This window comes from Dysidea avara, chromosome 10 (assembly GCF_963678975.1).
Source record: "Dysidea avara chromosome 10, odDysAvar1.4, whole genome shotgun sequence".
NCBI lineage: Eukaryota > Metazoa > Porifera > Demospongiae > Dictyoceratida > Dysideidae > Dysidea > Dysidea avara.
The window spans coordinates 25,449,258-25,466,699 of NC_089281.1; the positions used below are offsets into that span (position 1 = coordinate 25,449,258).

General features: G+C 37.3%; 5 protein-coding genes across 6 annotated transcripts; 3 read left to right on the plus strand and 2 right to left on the minus strand.

Moving 5' to 3' along the window:
• Positions 1–426: 426 nt before the first annotated feature.
• On the minus strand, positions 427–3,009 carry LOC136268027 (protrudin-like). Its single transcript, XM_066063256.1, has 12 exons — positions 2,850–3,009; positions 2,686–2,750; positions 2,476–2,621; positions 1,688–1,746; positions 1,571–1,630; positions 1,486–1,521; positions 1,320–1,432; positions 1,107–1,270; positions 960–1,011; positions 808–902; positions 674–752; positions 427–616 (listed from the first exon to the last, which is right to left on the minus strand). The coding sequence occupies exons 1-12, from the start codon at positions 2,960–2,962 to the stop codon at positions 474–476; spliced, it is 1,125 nt and encodes a 374-aa protein (XP_065919328.1). The 5' UTR covers positions 2,963–3,009; the 3' UTR covers positions 427–473.
• On the plus strand, positions 2,996–10,486 carry LOC136268025 (translation factor GUF1 homolog, mitochondrial-like). 2 transcript variants are annotated; one of them, XM_066063254.1, is made up of 21 exons: positions 2,996–3,130; positions 3,179–3,281; positions 3,708–3,793; positions 3,844–3,906; positions 3,960–4,040; positions 4,655–4,732; positions 4,780–4,857; positions 4,911–4,975; positions 5,407–5,519; positions 5,567–5,657; positions 5,717–5,846; positions 5,898–6,007; positions 6,069–6,147; positions 6,204–6,252; positions 6,648–6,796; positions 7,439–7,572; positions 8,379–8,424; positions 8,480–8,595; positions 8,653–8,712; positions 10,253–10,289; positions 10,343–10,486. In XM_066063254.1, the coding sequence occupies exons 1-21, from the start codon at positions 3,056–3,058 to the stop codon at positions 10,475–10,477; spliced, it is 1,878 nt and encodes a 625-aa protein (XP_065919326.1). In that variant the 5' UTR covers positions 2,996–3,055; the 3' UTR covers positions 10,478–10,486. The 2 variants fall into 2 exon arrangements, with proteins under 2 accessions (XP_065919326.1, XP_065919327.1); XM_066063255.1 differs by lacking the exon at positions 10,343–10,486 and having other exon boundaries at positions 10,170–10,288.
• A 339-nt stretch (positions 10,487–10,825) lies between these two features.
• Positions 10,826–11,479, plus strand: LOC136268029 (large ribosomal subunit protein bL17-like). Its single transcript, XM_066063259.1, has 3 exons — positions 10,826–11,018; positions 11,068–11,130; positions 11,179–11,479. Exons 1-3 carry the CDS (start codon positions 10,881–10,883, stop codon positions 11,425–11,427), a joined length of 450 nt encoding a protein of 149 aa, XP_065919331.1. The 5' UTR covers positions 10,826–10,880; the 3' UTR covers positions 11,428–11,479.
• LOC136268030 (ankyrin repeat domain-containing protein 66-like) lies at positions 11,390–11,992 on the minus strand. The gene is made up of 3 exons (XM_066063260.1): positions 11,779–11,992; positions 11,576–11,686; positions 11,390–11,528 (listed from the first exon to the last, which is right to left on the minus strand). Exons 1-3 carry the CDS (start codon positions 11,955–11,957, stop codon positions 11,438–11,440), a joined length of 381 nt encoding a protein of 126 aa, XP_065919332.1. The 5' UTR covers positions 11,958–11,992; the 3' UTR covers positions 11,390–11,437.
• Positions 11,628–15,253, plus strand: LOC136268028 (polycomb group RING finger protein 3-like). Its single transcript, XM_066063257.1, has 8 exons — positions 11,628–12,059; positions 12,125–12,224; positions 12,280–12,432; positions 12,483–12,536; positions 12,587–12,683; positions 12,740–12,869; positions 14,884–14,964; positions 15,017–15,253. Exons 1-8 carry the CDS (start codon positions 12,054–12,056, stop codon positions 15,062–15,064), a joined length of 669 nt encoding a protein of 222 aa, XP_065919329.1. The 5' UTR covers positions 11,628–12,053; the 3' UTR covers positions 15,065–15,253.
• The last annotated feature ends 2,189 nt before the right edge of the window (positions 15,254–17,442 follow it).

Here is a 17,442-nt window from a genome sequence, read left to right on the forward strand (position 1 = left end):
GATTCTTCCATTTTAAAACCTCTGTGTTGTCAACTGCTTCCAGCAACTAAATCTGTATTACTCAGTCAGTAACTCAAAATAGTATACAGTGAAACTTCACATAGTGTAGAACACCTAATATATAATAGTGACCACATCAAGTAGGTCATGTCCTCACTAAGACCACATTTTTAGTCTCATATCCCAAGTTTCACTATAAGAGTGTAAACTGCATTGGGACAGGTAACACGTAAAGCATTAAATTTCCAATACTTGAGTATTTACCGTTGGTTCCATCAGAAATGTGAGACCAGTTTAGACAGGTGACCTTACCAAGAGTTCAAAATGAACTCTTGACCTTACTATATGTACAGTAATGAGGTTTTAGTGAGTGTGCATCACTTGGCTTTAACTTCCAAGTGAAACATGTATCAAAATTGCTTTAAATAAAATAATATAAAAATTCAATAATTTAATCACACCACTTATTATTATTATTGAACTGAGGCTGGGTTGGCAGTTTGGTGCAATGACAGATGTTGTTGTAGTTGGTAATTTGTAAGTTCTTTTTGCATTGCTTCTAGCAGTATATTACAGTCATTACACACCCGCACCATCTCAGAGTAGGCTGCGGGTGCTGCAATAAGAGAGAGATAAGATAGTCAACACATATGTAATTCTGTACATTACTTACAAGTTGCTCCAAGTAGTGATTTTGTGACTCTGACGGTACACGAACCGCAGAACATTCTGCCACAGTTGTTGCATTTATGCTAAAATATAATTATTGGGGATACACACAATAATAAATCTATAAAGATTTGTTACCTTTCTCTTTAAAAGCTTGGCAAATGAAACACCACACTTGTCACAACAGCCTATATTTTCTACCCTCTTTCTTTTGGGCTCTGGTGATGCCTCTTCTGAAAAGGGAAAATAAAAACTTACCCAGAATGATGAAACAATTTAATCCATATTACCTCGTCTGTGTTTGTCATCTTCAGTTTCCGACACTGGATGATCTTGTGGAACCTGAGTACAACAAAATAGTGTATCAAATTATGGTACCATAATTCTATAGCATCCATACCAAATTACTAAGACAACAATTCAAAAGCTCTACTCACCTCTGGAGATACAGAGGGCGATGATTGAGTAGCAGAGGCTGCTGCTTGATCATGTGGTTGTGGTTGCTGTTCTTGTTGCTTCTGTACAGTTGATCGTCTAAAAATATTTGAAGACAATTTCTGCCTTAGCCATTTCCAACTAGTTATGGTCCACACATGAGCCCCTATAATTGTTCATAACAACATTGTCATCATAGAACAAGCCTTACGCACATTCCAGGAATTCTTTGTTAGCACAAAATATAAATACGACAACAATTATTAGTAAAGTTCTCACAGGAACAACAATGGACGACAAACATAGAACACACAAAGCAACAAGAAGACTAGAAAACAAGAATAATAACAAATACGTCTTTTAGAAATAATGAACTCAAACCTGACTGAATACAAAGGTTTTTTCCATGCAAGAATTCTGCATAAAAATAAATCAAACAAGCTCTTATTTGATAAATATAACATACCCGTAAAAACTAACTATAGCCGTGTTGGCTTGTACCATTACATTATTAGCCTGTAACAACCTGCAACAGAGGAAAAGCATAAATGTTTAAATAATATACGTGCTCTTGAAAGCTTACATTTTTCTATATTCTTGAATAATTTTCTGAATGTGTTTTTCCTTTACCAATGACTTTTCCTATGACAAATACAAAGAGCAAAATATTCAATACTTATGCCTTTTCTTTTATTTAGTAAGTGTTTGGAAGCAGGTTTGGTATTGTATATCATAGTAGTGAAAGCTCTTTTCACAATTTCTTGCAAAGGTGCAAAGTAAAAGGTCACAATTTGCAGACCCAATTTGTTGTCTCAATTAAACAGTTGTAATATAAGATTTTAAAAATGGAATTCTGGAAAATTGGTGATGCATGTTTAACCAAGAGTTTGGTATAAAGTTTGCTGCAGTAACACAGTTTAAAACTACACAGTTACATTGTTGTCTGCAGTAGTGTATATGTAAATTATCGCTTTGCCCTTTTACCACCACGTAGTGTGAAAAACTTATCAATTGATTTGTTGGAAACAACTAGCAATGATAAATGATGGATATGACAAGCTTAAGAATCATGAGGTCACTCCTACACTTGGTTTATGACAAAAATGGTTGTTATGCATAAGGGATATACCCTCTAAGTGTTGCACTAGTAATTCAATATGCCGGTACAGGCTAAATCACTTGTAATTCAGTACAGCAATGTGATACATATATAATACCCTCAATACTGCCATACACAAACCAAAGAATACAATAATTCTAACAAACATAATCAGTTTAAATATTATGAATGCAAAGTAATCACTCAGCTATTTGACAATAATTCTGCTCACCAAATAATGAATTTACAGTAGCACAATTAGCTACACTTACTAAGTGAGGATTATTAGGGTGAATATACTTAAGTGATTCTGTGGCATCTGCTGCTTCCATCTTCCGATGATGCTGCATTATAAAATTCTGCCTGCTCAGCAGTAGACATATTGCTCCAATGAGGCATAGAGTAAATAACAATGTTTCTATTGTAAACACAAACATAATATTATATAACTGCAATACACGGCAGAATTTATAGTGCCTTACCAAAGCTATATACAGCAAAGACGCATGCAATGAGCGCTCCAATACTTAGTAAGTCGTTTTTCCATCTGCAAAAGAAATTTCACACTTAACACAGCCTATTTCACAATCAGCGAAATCATCAAGTACGCCGGGTACCAGAGAAAATAGGGAAACGCTTCACTCACGATAAAGAGTAGGATGCAACACGTAGGCAGACAAGCACAGGACGCATCAACTCCAACAACTGCTTATAATTGTCGACTACATCAGCGATGTCAACGGAGGTAGGTCTGGCCATTTAATTTCATCCCACAATCGCTTGCATCTCGGTCACGTTGGGTCAGTAATCTATGCGGATTCTTATAAATCCGGATTTCTGAACCCTCTACTGATGCTAGCTGTACGGATATTTTCAATATTTCGGAGAAAGTTTCGTGTTGGATACACTAGATGCTATTGTACTGAGGTATGATATACGTAAGATGTACATGTTAATAACGTTCAACATGTACAGACGTGGTGGTCGGTGCCACAGGAGAATATCCGGAATTTCTGTATTGTAGCTCACGTGGATCATGGAAAGAGCACCCTAGCTGATCGGCTAATGGAATTAACAGGTACCTTATGCTATACATGAACATTTAACTGGTACAGGCGTGCAACATATCTGTAACTGTGGTCTTGCATAGCCAAACTGCTTAAATTTAATATGTTTGAGTGGGAAAAGAAAGAGTCTAGCATAGCTCTGTTGCTCTGCCTAATTTTGGGGATTCTGTTGTACATAGGCTACAGTAGAAATGCTCAAATAGTGGAATGGTGTGCATAATGCTGTTTAAGCCTTTTTTGCTACAGTTTATCAACAATCAGAGGCTGCACAATAGCCTTGAATTCCGTCGGAACAACAGTGCTGAGTTGTGTTTATCAGTCCTTTTATTTTCATGGCTACATACACATGTACACACACACACACAATGAAATGGACTGGCTATGCGAGATCAATAATTACATGTCTTGTTCATTAATGATGGTTTTATCTCTTGTAGGCTGCCTCTCTAGTGATGCAGAGAATCAGCAAGTGTTAGATCAGCTACCAGTGGAAAGGGCTAGAGGAATAACTGTTAAAGCACAAGTGAGTTTCAATAATAAAAATTTTAAAAACTTGCTGGATCAACGTTTTAGACAGTTTCGATGCCTTACACACTTCATGGGGAGAAGTACTTACTGAATTTGATTGATACTCCGGTAAGTGATGTGTTGTCGCAATTTTTAAAAAAAAAACAGTCATTTTCTACCAGGGTCATATTGACTTCAGTTATGAAGTGTCAAGATCATTGGCAGCTTGTCAAGGTGCACTGTTGTTAGTTGATGCTCACGAGGTATGTGACAATGGATCATACAATGAAACCCCACTCAGTGATGACCTCCGTAATAAGGTCACCTGTCATAGTGACCATTTAAGTCCAACACATAGCCAAGTGCAATACCCTGCCTCCATATTTAGGCAATATCTGTATACACAAAGGAACAATGTTGTGTGTTATCATGTAAGGAAAAAATTTGGCAGGAAGATGAAGTCAAACTGCTAATTGTGTGTGAAGTAATGTTGGCAGAGTTAGTATTACAAAGTGAGAGTAGGAAATTATTATTTTTATGGAAGTAGATACATCTTAATAGACTACTGTGATTGATTGTGTAGTAAATTTGTCTGGAAATTAACAGGAGAGGCTAGTTAATTGTAGGTATATCAGGGATGTGCCCATTGTGGTCGGCATTGGTCAGGACCAGCCACCACTCAACTAAAACAGCCACCACTACCACTCATCAGCCACTACAAATTCACTTCTAACTTATGCAAATTAAGGTCTTGCACGTTCTATCCTAAATCTTCTGGACTTATCCTTATAGCTACCACTACTGGGCACATCCTTGGTATATGGATGGATACTGTCATTTTCTACCTTTCCCCTGACTTGACTAAACTATGTTCCAGGGTATACAGGCACAGACAGTAACCAACTATTTGTTAGCAATGGACTCAGGCTTGTCTGTGATACCTGTGATCAACAAAGTGAGTTGTATTCTACATCTGCTGTTTAGATACTAACTTTTCTCTAGGTTGATCTTAAAAATGCTCAAGTTGATCAAGTCAGTGAACAGATTGAAGAACTGATTGGACATCATCCAGTACACAAGGTGGGTGTGGCTCTGCTGCACAATGTGATGTACTGACCTAGTGTATGCTGAAGGTGTCAGCCAAATATGGTGAAAAGGTAGCCAATTTGTTACCAGCAGTTATCTCTGAAATCAGCTGGTAAGATTGAATATTTATTAGAGACCTCCTTCCCTTTACAGTGGAACCTCTCTCTAATAAACTACACATTAATTTTTTTTTTCTGTTTTGCTTCCACACAGATTTTCCCTTTTCAGAGGTAAAAATGACCTGTGTGGAGAACTGGAGGAACCAAATATTTTGTGAAACTCCTTTATTTAGAGAGTGTGCTATACTGTAATACCTATGTACATACATATACTCAGTTTTAACTCCAATCATTACAGCTCATTCATATTGATATGCTACAGGGTGAACATACACTATGTGTGTGCCATATTCCCTCACTTTTTTTTGTTATGGAAAATTAGCACACCTTGATAATCAGGGTACTTTAGGACAAGGCATCCACAGTACAACTCTAGACTGCAATGCAATTAAATGGTTTTATATCTGTTGTTCGTTATTTCTAGTCCTCCTGGAAACAAAGATAGTCCATTACGGATGCTACTGGTTGACTGCTGGTATGAGAGGCATCGTGGAGTTGTCTGTCTGTTTGTAGTGTTAGATGGGAATATATCACAAGGTGGGTATACAAGTAATTTTTTTCAGCTTCAAGTATTTTCTTTCCAGGGAGCAAGTTGGAATCCTGTCATACTAGCAAAAGTTACACTATTAATAGTATGGGGCTGTTGACGCCTCAGAAAACTCCTGTTTCTATTCTGTAAGTTAAAACCTGTTTGTCTGTCATCATGCATTGTCGTTCTTCCTCATTTCAACCAGTGCAACAGGTCAGGTGGGTTATATCACATTAGGCATGTATGATACCAAAGAGGCTTTAATTGGAGATACATTCGTGAGCCCTGGAAGCAATGCTAAGCCTCTACCAGGGTTTAAGCCTTCTAAACCAGTGGTGTGTTTGATTTCAAAACTGACTTGTTATTTAAGGGAACCACTGCTACAGGTGTTTGCAGAAATCTACCCTATTGAAGGATTGGATTTTGCACCACTCAAATCAGCTGTAGAAAAGCTAATTCTAAATGATGCCAGTGTCCACAAAGAGGCTTGCACTAGGTCTGTGTAAGCATTGTAGTACTTCTTGTATTGTTTTTTTTTTTTTTTTTTGTGAATTCAGTTCCAGTCTTGGGGTTGGGTGGAGACTCGGGTTTCATGGTCTCCTTCACATGGACATATTCAAGCAGAGACTAGAAGAGGCTAGTATTATGGTATTGATGATGGGATCATAGTTAACTTGAGTGTGTACATTTAGGAGTATGATGCTTCAGTGATCTTTACTGCTCCGGCAGTGTGTTATAAAGGTTAATATTGTAGTTCTGTTAACAATATAGTTGACATTCAGCAATTTTAAATGCTTTAGGTATTTGTGGGATGCTTAGCAAAAGATTAATTCGTCAAGTGTTATAGGCAGTGTGTACATGTGTAGGTATTTTACAGATGAACTATTGTTATTATTTCCTGGGATTGTTATTCCCTTATTAGCATTGTGACTTGGTTTAAGGTAGTATTACATTCTTTTGTGACTTGTGTAATTTTGCATGTAAAAAGTTTTAGGGCACCCGCTAACATTAGTAAATCATTCAGGTAACTGTTATGCATATACTGTTTAGTTAACAAGACCAGCGTCAAAGCTCCATATGCAGAAATTGTAAGACCTTGTTTAAACATGCCATACTTCCTGTGTCTGCTGCTATAGCCAAACTAAAGAATGGATCAGAGATTGTAGTCCATACTCCATCCCAGTTTCCTCAGAAGGTTGACATGCTGGAGTGTCTTGAGCCCATGGTGATGGCCACTCTGACATTTCCAGATCAGTATTTGGGAAAGATGATTCAACTTTGTATGGTAAGTGATATGCTGTAAACTACCCTATTAGCGCGCATGCGCGCGCACACACACACCAACTGTTTAGTATGTGCATTAGAGGTGCACTGATACGGAAATTTTCCAATATGCTGATAACCGATATATTGGCTACAAAATTACCGATTCCGATACCGATATCTGGACGTAAAAGGTTTTCAGTATGGACACTACAATAAATGTTTTAAAAAATGTGGCAAAAGCTTAAAAGGTGGTCACTAAAACCTGTGTCAAGAAAAGAAAAGGTGATGATAAAATAGGTGTGTAAAATAGAGTGAAAAAATAATGTGACAAACTCAGGAATTGAATCCCTGGCCATTATGAAAACCTTTAACCTTTGAAACTATTAGAGTCGTGCTTTAACCATTGTGCTACCAAGTCAACCGTAAGATATTTTGGACAATTATAGTACTTACGTGTAATATCTGCTAAAAAGTCAACTTTTCATTGATACTGATATCGATATCGGTGCACCTCTAATGTGCATCACTGTACCTACTGTTATGGCACTGAATGGTCATATTTGGCTGACTATTTTATTAGAATTCAGTAAAATCTTGCCAAATACTTGATTGTTAACTAAATATGTGTGCTTGTATGGTACATATTTCATCATGTCTCTAGGACTATCGTGGCCAACAGAAGGACATAAGGTACATCAGTACCTCACAGGTGATAATGACAGTAAAGCTACCACTAAGTGAAATGATTGTAGACTTCTTTGATAAACTGAAGACTGTCTCATCTGGATATGCCAAGTGAGTAATGAATATTTGTGTATTAGTCTATCTATCCTGAGAAGGGATGCTTTGAATGTAGTTTATGGGTGCCTTGATAATCATGACACTTGTCTTAGTTTGTTAAACAGAAGCCCTATAGCTTATGTAGAAACCATAAATAATTCTACAAGGTTTCCATTTTCAAAAGTCTTTGTACACAAATTTCACAAAATGTTTTGTCTTATTAATATGGTTTTGTGCCATAGAACTGGTGTTGGCTTACTGAGAAGATGTATGTTCTATTAGAGTATTTACCAAATTGTACATCCTCACTGTGTATAAATTTTGAAGCTAGTACTTTTCAGTAGTACTGAGGATGATGATCAGTCATATCTGAAATGCCTTATTGTGAGCACAGAGGTAACCTTCATGTTTAAGAACGAAAACTACTGCAAAATATTGTCCTCAGAGATTACATTTTTAAAATCCAATTATGGTAGAAATAATGTCATTAACAAGGATGGAGATAACAGTAGGTTTGGCTCCATACATACTTTAAATATACTTTTTAACAGTGCAGCAAACATCTACAGTGAAACTTCAGTTATCCGAACCCTTGTGGGACCACCAGCAGTTCAGATAACTGAAAAATAATGTATTTAAAATTTTATAAATTTAACTACTCTAATAGAACACACACTATTCTAATAGAGCAATCAGTTTTGGAGGAAAGTTTGGATAACTGAGGTTCCACTGTATGTGCATTGCACAGAAATAGGCTACTAAAAGTGTAAAGGAGTATATTCAGTGTATTATCTTAAACCATCAGTTATTGATTTATTTAGTTTAGATTATGAACATTGTGGATATGAAGTAGCAGCTGTTGAGAAGGTACACAATACAACCCATATAATAATTATAGTGTTGTCATCTATATATGTTATAGGTTGAGATCCTTATTAATGGCAAGCCGATGGATGCCATGGCAACTATTACCCACCAGGATAAGGCTCGTTCTGTAGGAAAATCCATCTGTCAAAAACTGCGTAAATCAATTCCCAGGTATTGTTGAGTGTGGTGTCATTATTATTGGTGACATTTTTGTACATCACCTACCAGGCAATTGTTCGAGATAGTCATTCAAGCTTCTATCAACAACAAAATCGTTACTAGAGAAACGTGAGTGAATTTATAGTGGAATTTTAAACACATTGACCAGAAACTACCCTCACAATGCACCTTGGCAGTATTGGTTAAGTATAACCAAGCCCAAATGATGTGTCTTCAGTGTAACCCGAATAAGTTGCTATAAATTTTTATATAATTCTTATTCAGTGTAATTTTCTGCTGACTGACTGACTGATATACAAGAGATTAGGGTAGCTGCAAATGACTGATTTGCACAACTCACTGGTACTAACAGCCTATGACAGTGTACCAAATATTAGTGAATAATAACATAGGAATTAATGGGTAAAATTTTCCAGAATATCAATATCACGTTCATGAAAAATTTCCCCTTATAGTATTTTCACGTTGAGCTAATAGCTGAGAAAACAGTCAAAGGGGACAAGTGGGATACAAATAGCATTTCAGCCTATTGAGTATTGAATGGTGTGAAGAGCACACATGCATGTGTGGTTTGTGGTTTTACACTCTTATGGCTTCCTTCAGAAAATGTATGTTGAATATTTATAACAGGTCAAGTAACAGTGGCGAATCTGGGGGCAGGCATAGGGACATTCCCCCCATCCCAGTAGAATAAAATATATATCCATTCACTTACAAGATCGAGATACTCTAATAGAGCAGTCAGCCCAATACTCTAATAGAACGGTCACCACATGAATCCTCCATGTGCATTTAATTTACAAAAAAAAAATCCTAGCAGGCTATAAAGCTAAGTGTGCACATAAAAGTTTTCAAACTCAGATATAACTGTGGAGGTTCTTTGTATATGACAATAGGTGCATAATTGACTGTCACTGTCCCCCTACACTTTGATCAATGTAGGCCACTTATGCATTATTTAGATATTTGTGCGTAAAACCACTTTACATCAAAACTTTTAGTCTTGAAACATAAAATACCTTTAGTCAGCTCCATGTACCTACTACCACCACCCCCCACCCCCCCCCCCCCCCCCCCCCCAATCAGACCCTGGATCCGCCCTTGTGTAATGCTACAAATAAGCTAAATTTCAAGTGGTCTCATCATTTCCCAACCAATTTAATTTAATTTGCTCAATTTACATGTGTAGTAGCACCTGATGATTACAGGGGCGTACCATTCTAGGGCCCACCAGTGCAGAGGTAACCTACTTTTAAATTCATTTACCAATAAAAATTTGCAATAACTTATGTAGTTGCTTATGCCAATACAAGGTCTTGATATTATTATTAGTGCTTTACAGTGACCAGCACTGAAGGTCTGACAGCAACATGTACTGCATCCTTAGGATTACCTAACCTAATTGCAAGGACTTAGACTTAGTGACTTATAGCTGAAAAGGTGTAACAGAAGAAAAGGGGCCAAAGTAAGGGGAAAAAAAAATCCCTCCAACCCCAGGATTCAAACTGCAGGTCATATGGGTTGCACTACTATGTTAGTACTGTACATATTGCTGCTATTATCAGATTTTCAAGACCCATGTCACATCAAGATGTGTCCAGTCACTCCCACTGAATTCCAACAGTGCGTATGTATTTCACTTCTACAGAATTAAAGCCCTTCGGAAAGATGTCACTGCCAAATGTGTAAGTAACAAATTCATAATTTAATAGTTATACACCGAGTATTAACATTACAGTATGGTGGAGATATTACAAGGAAAAGAAAGTTACTGGAACGACAGAAAGAAGGCAAAAAGAAAATGAAACAAATAGGCAGAGTAAACATTCCTAAAGATGTGTTTCTGTCATTGTTACACCGTGATGAATCATGATAATAAATATTCTAGGTGTGACATCAATTCGGTCTTGCATCATAAAAACCACACGGCGCTATAAAAATAAACGCGCTTAAATTACAGATACAATCTCTGCATTAATTTGTACCTAAATAATGTAGGCTGTGGCATTCCGGGTTCAGAGCAGCCACGTTTGATGCCTGCACGGGATTATAACACTATTACAACATTGTTTTATCTGTTAGCCTGGTCTTACCGAGCCATAGGATTAATGGGATCCAGCCCCACTTGGCTAAAGTAGTTCCCCATCCCATTGCAACGATTAATCTGGAACGTACTCCACTCTTCGCTTTCAATGCTTTTACCATCTTCACCACGTTTCTATCCACGTGAGCAGGAGTTATTGTATTCTTTTATTTTGCTGCATATTTCACGGTCCATGAATCTCAGGCCTCGTATTAAATATTGTCGCATCAAGAAGGCAGTTGTACAAGATTTATGTAGATCTCTTGTAAGAGATGAACGGATTGTGACTACACTAGCGAAAGCCAAATGGATGCAAAAATTCGGTGATCGCGTGAGTTAGAATTGGTGCATTAAAAAAAATTTTAAATTATTTTCTATAGATGATAATTGTAGCTAAACGAGGTGGCGTAGACAACGAAAAAAAGCTAGCAAATTTTCTAATGGTAAATAACATTTACAACGCACACGTACACACTAAAATGACTTCACAGGATAAGAAGCTAGCTGCAAAGGTTGTTGGACTATGTGATCGCTACAAGAACCGACAACACAGCTACACCAGACTGTTCAGGATTCCTAACAGAGAAAAGGATCAAGCCAAGATGGGCATCCTTGAATATGTTGACAATCCTTATCCTCCACTGCCACATCCTAGTGTCAGAAAACCTCCAGCAAAAATTCCAGAGCCACCATCTCGATTCTCATCAAGCGAAGTTCCTGCAGAAGGGACTCAAGTGTAGCCATGTATATTTATTCAGATTGTTTCTTAATGATTGCCATCTCACAGTCAAAGTGTCCATATATTTGAGCAACTCTTGCTGCTGTATCACCATACTTGTCCCTGTATAGTTCAGCTTTTTTTTTTTACAGCAATAACTAGTAATTCACCTTAAACTGCAATTGGCATCAGCAGAAAGAAGTGCTTGTACACATGAGAGGTGTCCGCCCTCGCACGCACTGTGTAGTGGTGTCCACCCATCTTCTTTTCTTACATTCACACTGCAAAAATTACCTCATTACAAAAGCACTGTATTTTGTGTGGGTTCTGTTGTAGGTGATAACGCTTGCGTTTACTAAATGAGGACACTTACTCGGCGTCGTATTGTAATAACAGCAACACACAGGTCTTGTCGCCTTTTGAAGAAGCTATGTGCAGCGGTGTGCGACCACCCCAGTCACAGTCCCTTTCATCTGGGTCCAGCCCCTTCATCAGACAGTCTTCTAAGAGGTCCGCGTCCCCAAGAGATGCGGCTTCGTGTAAAGTACTCATCGTAACCGAGTGCGCTTTAATAAGAAGAGTTTGGTGGTTACTTCACCCGAGTCAGTTTCTTCTATTATTGGCGATTGGTAATGGAGAGAATAAAACATGCAGGTACGTTTATATGAGACTTGATAATGGGTAGTTTTAAATGTTCGCTTCTTGTTCAATGTGCATAGACGGTAGTGAAAATCAGTGAAGTGAATCAGTACATAACGTGTCGCCTGTGTGCTGGCTATCTCGTTGATGCCACTACAATAACGGAATGCCTTCACACGTGTGAGTTTTCTTAAGGCTTCTATTGGTTGCCTCCCCAACTGTCACCTCACTCTAGTTTGTAAGGGTTGTATTGTCAAGTACCTTCAGAGTAATGCCCAGTGTCCAATATGTGGCACCATGGTGAATGAAACACATCCCATTACAAGCCTGCGTGCTGATCGAACAATGCAGGACATTGTATACAAGATGGTACCAGAGCTGGAAATCAGTAAGTCTAAATTGAGGGCATGTTTGACTGTAAATTATGATGCTGGTTAGGTGAACAAGAAAGGAAAAGAAAATTTCTTGAAGAAAGAGGAGAGAAAGGACCTGGTAAAGCTTTGCTTATTTCAATGGTAGTGATTATATCAATTTACTTTTAGCTGCTGTTATACCTGAAAAGCCTGTAAAGGTAGAACGTGCACAAGAGCACTTTCATAGAGATGATGAAAAAATTCAACTACAAGTAGAACCACATGGGTAAGGACAGTACTTACTTGTTTAACCATTTCCTATACTTTGTGTGTACTGTGTAGCTCCCTGGATGAAGGCAAGGAGTTATTACAGCCATTAATGAGAAAATATATGAGGTGTTCGGCCAAGGTGACCATCTACCACCTCAAGAAATTCTTGGCTAGAAAATTGGAAGTGCCTCCCACACATGAAGTAAGGATTAATCTATAGTTACTGTATATCCAGAGTTGGGGGTAACTAGTTACTTTTGTACTTAAGTTACGTAATGGACTACTTTTAAAGTAACTAGTAATATAACTAGTTACTTGCTTTGTAACTAATAACTTGTAACTAGGAGTAATTGTCTGAAAAGTAACCAAGTTACAATGGTAACTAGTTTTGTCTTAAAAGCAAGAGCACTTCAATTTTTGTGCCATATATGCTATAGCCACATTAAGTAGACAGATTCTGTGTACTGTTCTCTATGATTCAACTTGAGTAACAGACATAGCATTAATTAAAACTGACCTGAAAGAGCAACAGAATTGTTATTTTAAGTGCACATATGTATTGCATCCCTTAATGATACATTTTTGAGCAAAATTCATGTTACAAAAGCTAAAAACAAGTCATAATTTATACTACGACAGTAACTAGTAACTAGAGTACTAAGTTACCTTTTTAAAAGGAGCTGTAACTAAGTTACATGGGATAAAAGTAACGTGTAACTAGTTACTTTTCTGAAGTAACTTCCCCAACTCTGCAGATTACATAGGGACATAACTAAAATACAGAACAGACTGGAAAATGGACTCACAAATAGACTTGCTTGAAAACGCTTATTTTCCATAGAAACTTAGTGATAACTGCTAGAAAAAAAATGATAAGAGTTGTGTGTTTACACAATATGGGCACGCATGGTGACACTAGTTGGGGTAACTTGATTATTATAGCCTACGATAACACCTGATAAACAGTCTGTTCACTGGGCTACTTTTGAGAAGGTTAAATGAACACTAAATATAGCAGCTTGCAAGGTGATAAGGAGCAACCACCATCGAGTTGTGCATGATTTTATAAAGGTATGTAAAGGGTTTGCATGTTTTCCTACCAAAAAGTTACTTACACAGCTAGTTTTGGCCTTACCATTTAGCGTTAGGGTAAAACCTTAGGTATCATTATTTTTACTCCTTGTTATACCACAAGTAGAATGTAGCAAATTGCGTAGCCATAGGACTGGAACTTTGAAAGTTACAGCACTTTGTGCAAGGCATGCATGTTTACTTAGATTAAATCCAGTTTTCTGGATTACGTAGGTTGTAGTAGCCAGCGCCTTGCCAGCTGACTAAAACACAACCTGGTCCTAACGTGAAGTCTACCCATCACCTGTAAAACTGAAGAGCAGGTGCAAAACTAATTTCAGCAAGTTAACCAGAAAACGAAGTCCAAGCAACAGCATGTGTCTTTAACAGCATTGTGACTTGCCTTGTTTACATCTGAAACAGGAAGAATGCACTTTTAATTAAATGCAAAAAGAACCATATCTAAGTGCAGGGCTTAATATAACTTCCAAGATTGTATTCAAAGGTTGGCGTTGTTGTGTTTTATATTCTAGCAGCTATACACTGAGTTTCTATGGCAAACAAATGTTTTCAAGCAAGTTCCTCTCAGTCCATTTGCGAGTCCATTTTTCAGTCTGTTTCGCATTTTACTCATGTATGATTACATAGTAGACCAAAGCATCACATGATTCTTGTTGTAACAATCAGCCTTATGCGATTCTTTGCTAAAACCAATGCCAAGGAACTATTTACAGCACTCTCTGGTAATGGTCATTTTGTGCATCTAGACGTTCCATCATCTATCTACTGCTGAGATTTATTCCTTTGCATACTCCTCACACACACTCCCAGCTTGTGTCACACTTTACTAACAACAGGATTGTAATTGTTGACAGATCTTACCCTTTGTGCATCTGCTATAATTAGAGTTTAAGCATAGATAATACGCAAACCTGTTTGTGTATCATCTATGGTATTAGTGCATAATTTTATGCAACTGAAAATGAAAAACAAAAACCAACACATGCTGTTTTCAGGTGCCCAGAAACCACTAATACACTAAATAGACAATTGTATATATACTACAGTATACTTCCTGTCCATTGTACAGGTTTATGTTCAACTGTCCACCGTCCAGAAAACTGCATACTATTTTTGTTCTGTAGTTAGAGCTACTTTGTGGAACATCAATACTTCACAAAGACAACAATCTTAGATTTGTTTGGTTACAACATTGGTTGAAGAAGGTACAGTAACTATGACATATAGAAGAGTCTTCCATTACATGTCATCACACAGGAGTCACCATTGTTACTACACTACACACTACGCCGAAGGATTGGTTGATGATACTGTCACATGTACATATACCAACTGAAGTTCAAAGCTACACTGTGTATCATTTCATTTATCATTAATTATCATTATATGAATGGAATGCACTATTTGGTGTGGGTTACTTATGACCTGTAGTGCTTCATATGTAATCATGTCTCATGGTGAGATGTCATTAGGGATTATCCCTATGCTGTGTAACCATAGTAAATTAATGGTTAATTAAACCAATATACTTCCTGTCTTAATAATGTATAAATACTGAGTGCAAAGCTGTTTATACTGTTACAGTAACTTTGTGGGCTTGCCAACAGTTTGATTTGGATTATCTCTGATGTGTGAGTGTGTTAACCTACATTATGCATACAAATAGTCATTGGTATTATACTTACAAACTCTGAAACATGAAGAGCTGGCATGTTATAGCTAATGAATCTATGTGTGATATTTGTGTCACAATTCTGTATGTATCTTACTACAATATAGAATGTAATAAATACAACCGATATGGCTAACTATGCAAGACCAATTACAAGAAGCAAAATATGTAGTCATTCTGTTGCTATCACTGCTGCTGCCATCCACCAATTTGAGGAGGTTCAGTTAGGATCTCATATGTACAACCAGTCACAGCTGGAGGAACACGAGATATCTGATAAGGTGGAGTATCATGAAGTTAATGTGATAGCAGTTGAAGAAAGAACTATTTTAGCTGTAAATAGTTCCAGTTTAGTGACTGGGAAGGACCTAACTTTATTTAATAGCAAGAGGCTGTGAAAATTATTGTACAATGCATACACATACATAAAATTGCAGTTCTTTAATTTTCTGCTGCCACCTGATATCAGTAAGGTTTGTCAGCATCAATACATTTATACTGGATGATGGATAATTATATACATAGGCTGTGTAGTACTATGTGCTGGTAAGCTTTGGGCTTAAGAATCCAGAATAGCTGAACCATTAATGGTAGCAGCTAGCATCTCTTCCAGTATACATATGCCATCAATGTTGCTGCACTGACCATCCTCAATAATAATATTTGTCATATAATCATAGCCAGTTTTTACCATATGTGGTTACTGAAGTGTATTTTTGTGTCAGTATTCATTTCAAGTTTTACATTTCAGAGTCCTGTCCTTACAATGAAGAATTTTCCTTGATACTAAATTACAATGGTGTACCTACAGTGAATATACTACTACAGTATTATTATTAGTACGTAGTATCTAAAAACCTGTGCAAGTCAGCAGAAAGTAAATGCGTGTTTCTGTGGGTACATCTGTGAAAACTTTTACCGACATCAGTGACTGGTCAGTGATGTGAAATGTCACCCTACAGAGAGTTCAACTACATTTCAAGTCACTATAGAAACAAGTCACCCTGTAAAGAGTTCAAGTACAAGCAATGAGAGTTCAGCTACAGCTCAGTTACGTAGGCCACACTCTTTTTTTTATAGCTTGGCTATTTTGGTAATGGTTGTAAGAATTAGCTGCATCATGTTGTTGATGGCCCAGTTGTAAGCTTGTTCATTCAGTGATCTGTTTGCAGATTGATGGAGCATTAGAAATACTAGTTGCAACTATAACAATTATGAGAATGACAATGATTTTAACAAGATTGATTATTAGTAGCAGTATACACATAGGTGTTCCACTATACACTGTAAAAATGGAGGTGTTTAATGGTGTTATATTACACCCACACCTTTAGGGGTGTTTCTCTGCACCATTAGGATGTTTTTGTCAAAATTGGTGGAAACCCACAATCAAAAGTGATGTTTGGTTGTTAGATTATTAATACAAAATGCTAACCATTATAAGCAAGGTATAAATAAAAGAATGTAGCTGTGTTATGTATTACTTGCTTGTAGACTTACTTGCTTGTAGACTAGGCCTGTCAAGCATGTAGAGTGCTTGCAATTGCTTGCTTGTAGAGTGCTTGGCCATGCTTAGCACTCTGTCAAGCAAGTGATTAGTGATTAGTGCCAAGTGATTAGTACTCTGTCAAGCATGGTAGCATACTTGAAGGCCTACAGGTATAGCTTGTGGCCTATGCTTGACATGCTTGTGGCCTATGCTTGAAGCCTTGTCATAACTGCATATGAAGCCTTGTTCTTTTATCATAACTGCATATGAACAAGGCTTGTCATAACTGCATATGAAGCCTTGTCATAACTGCATATGAAGCCTTGTTCATATGCAGTTATGATAACTGCATATGAACAAGGCTTCATATGCAGTTATCATAACTGCATATGAACAAGGCTTCATATGCAGTTATGATAGGGTTCATATGCAGTTATGATAACTGCATATGAAGCCTTGTTCATATGCAGTTAGACAAGCCTTGTTCATATGCACTGCATATGAAGCCTTGTTCATATGCAG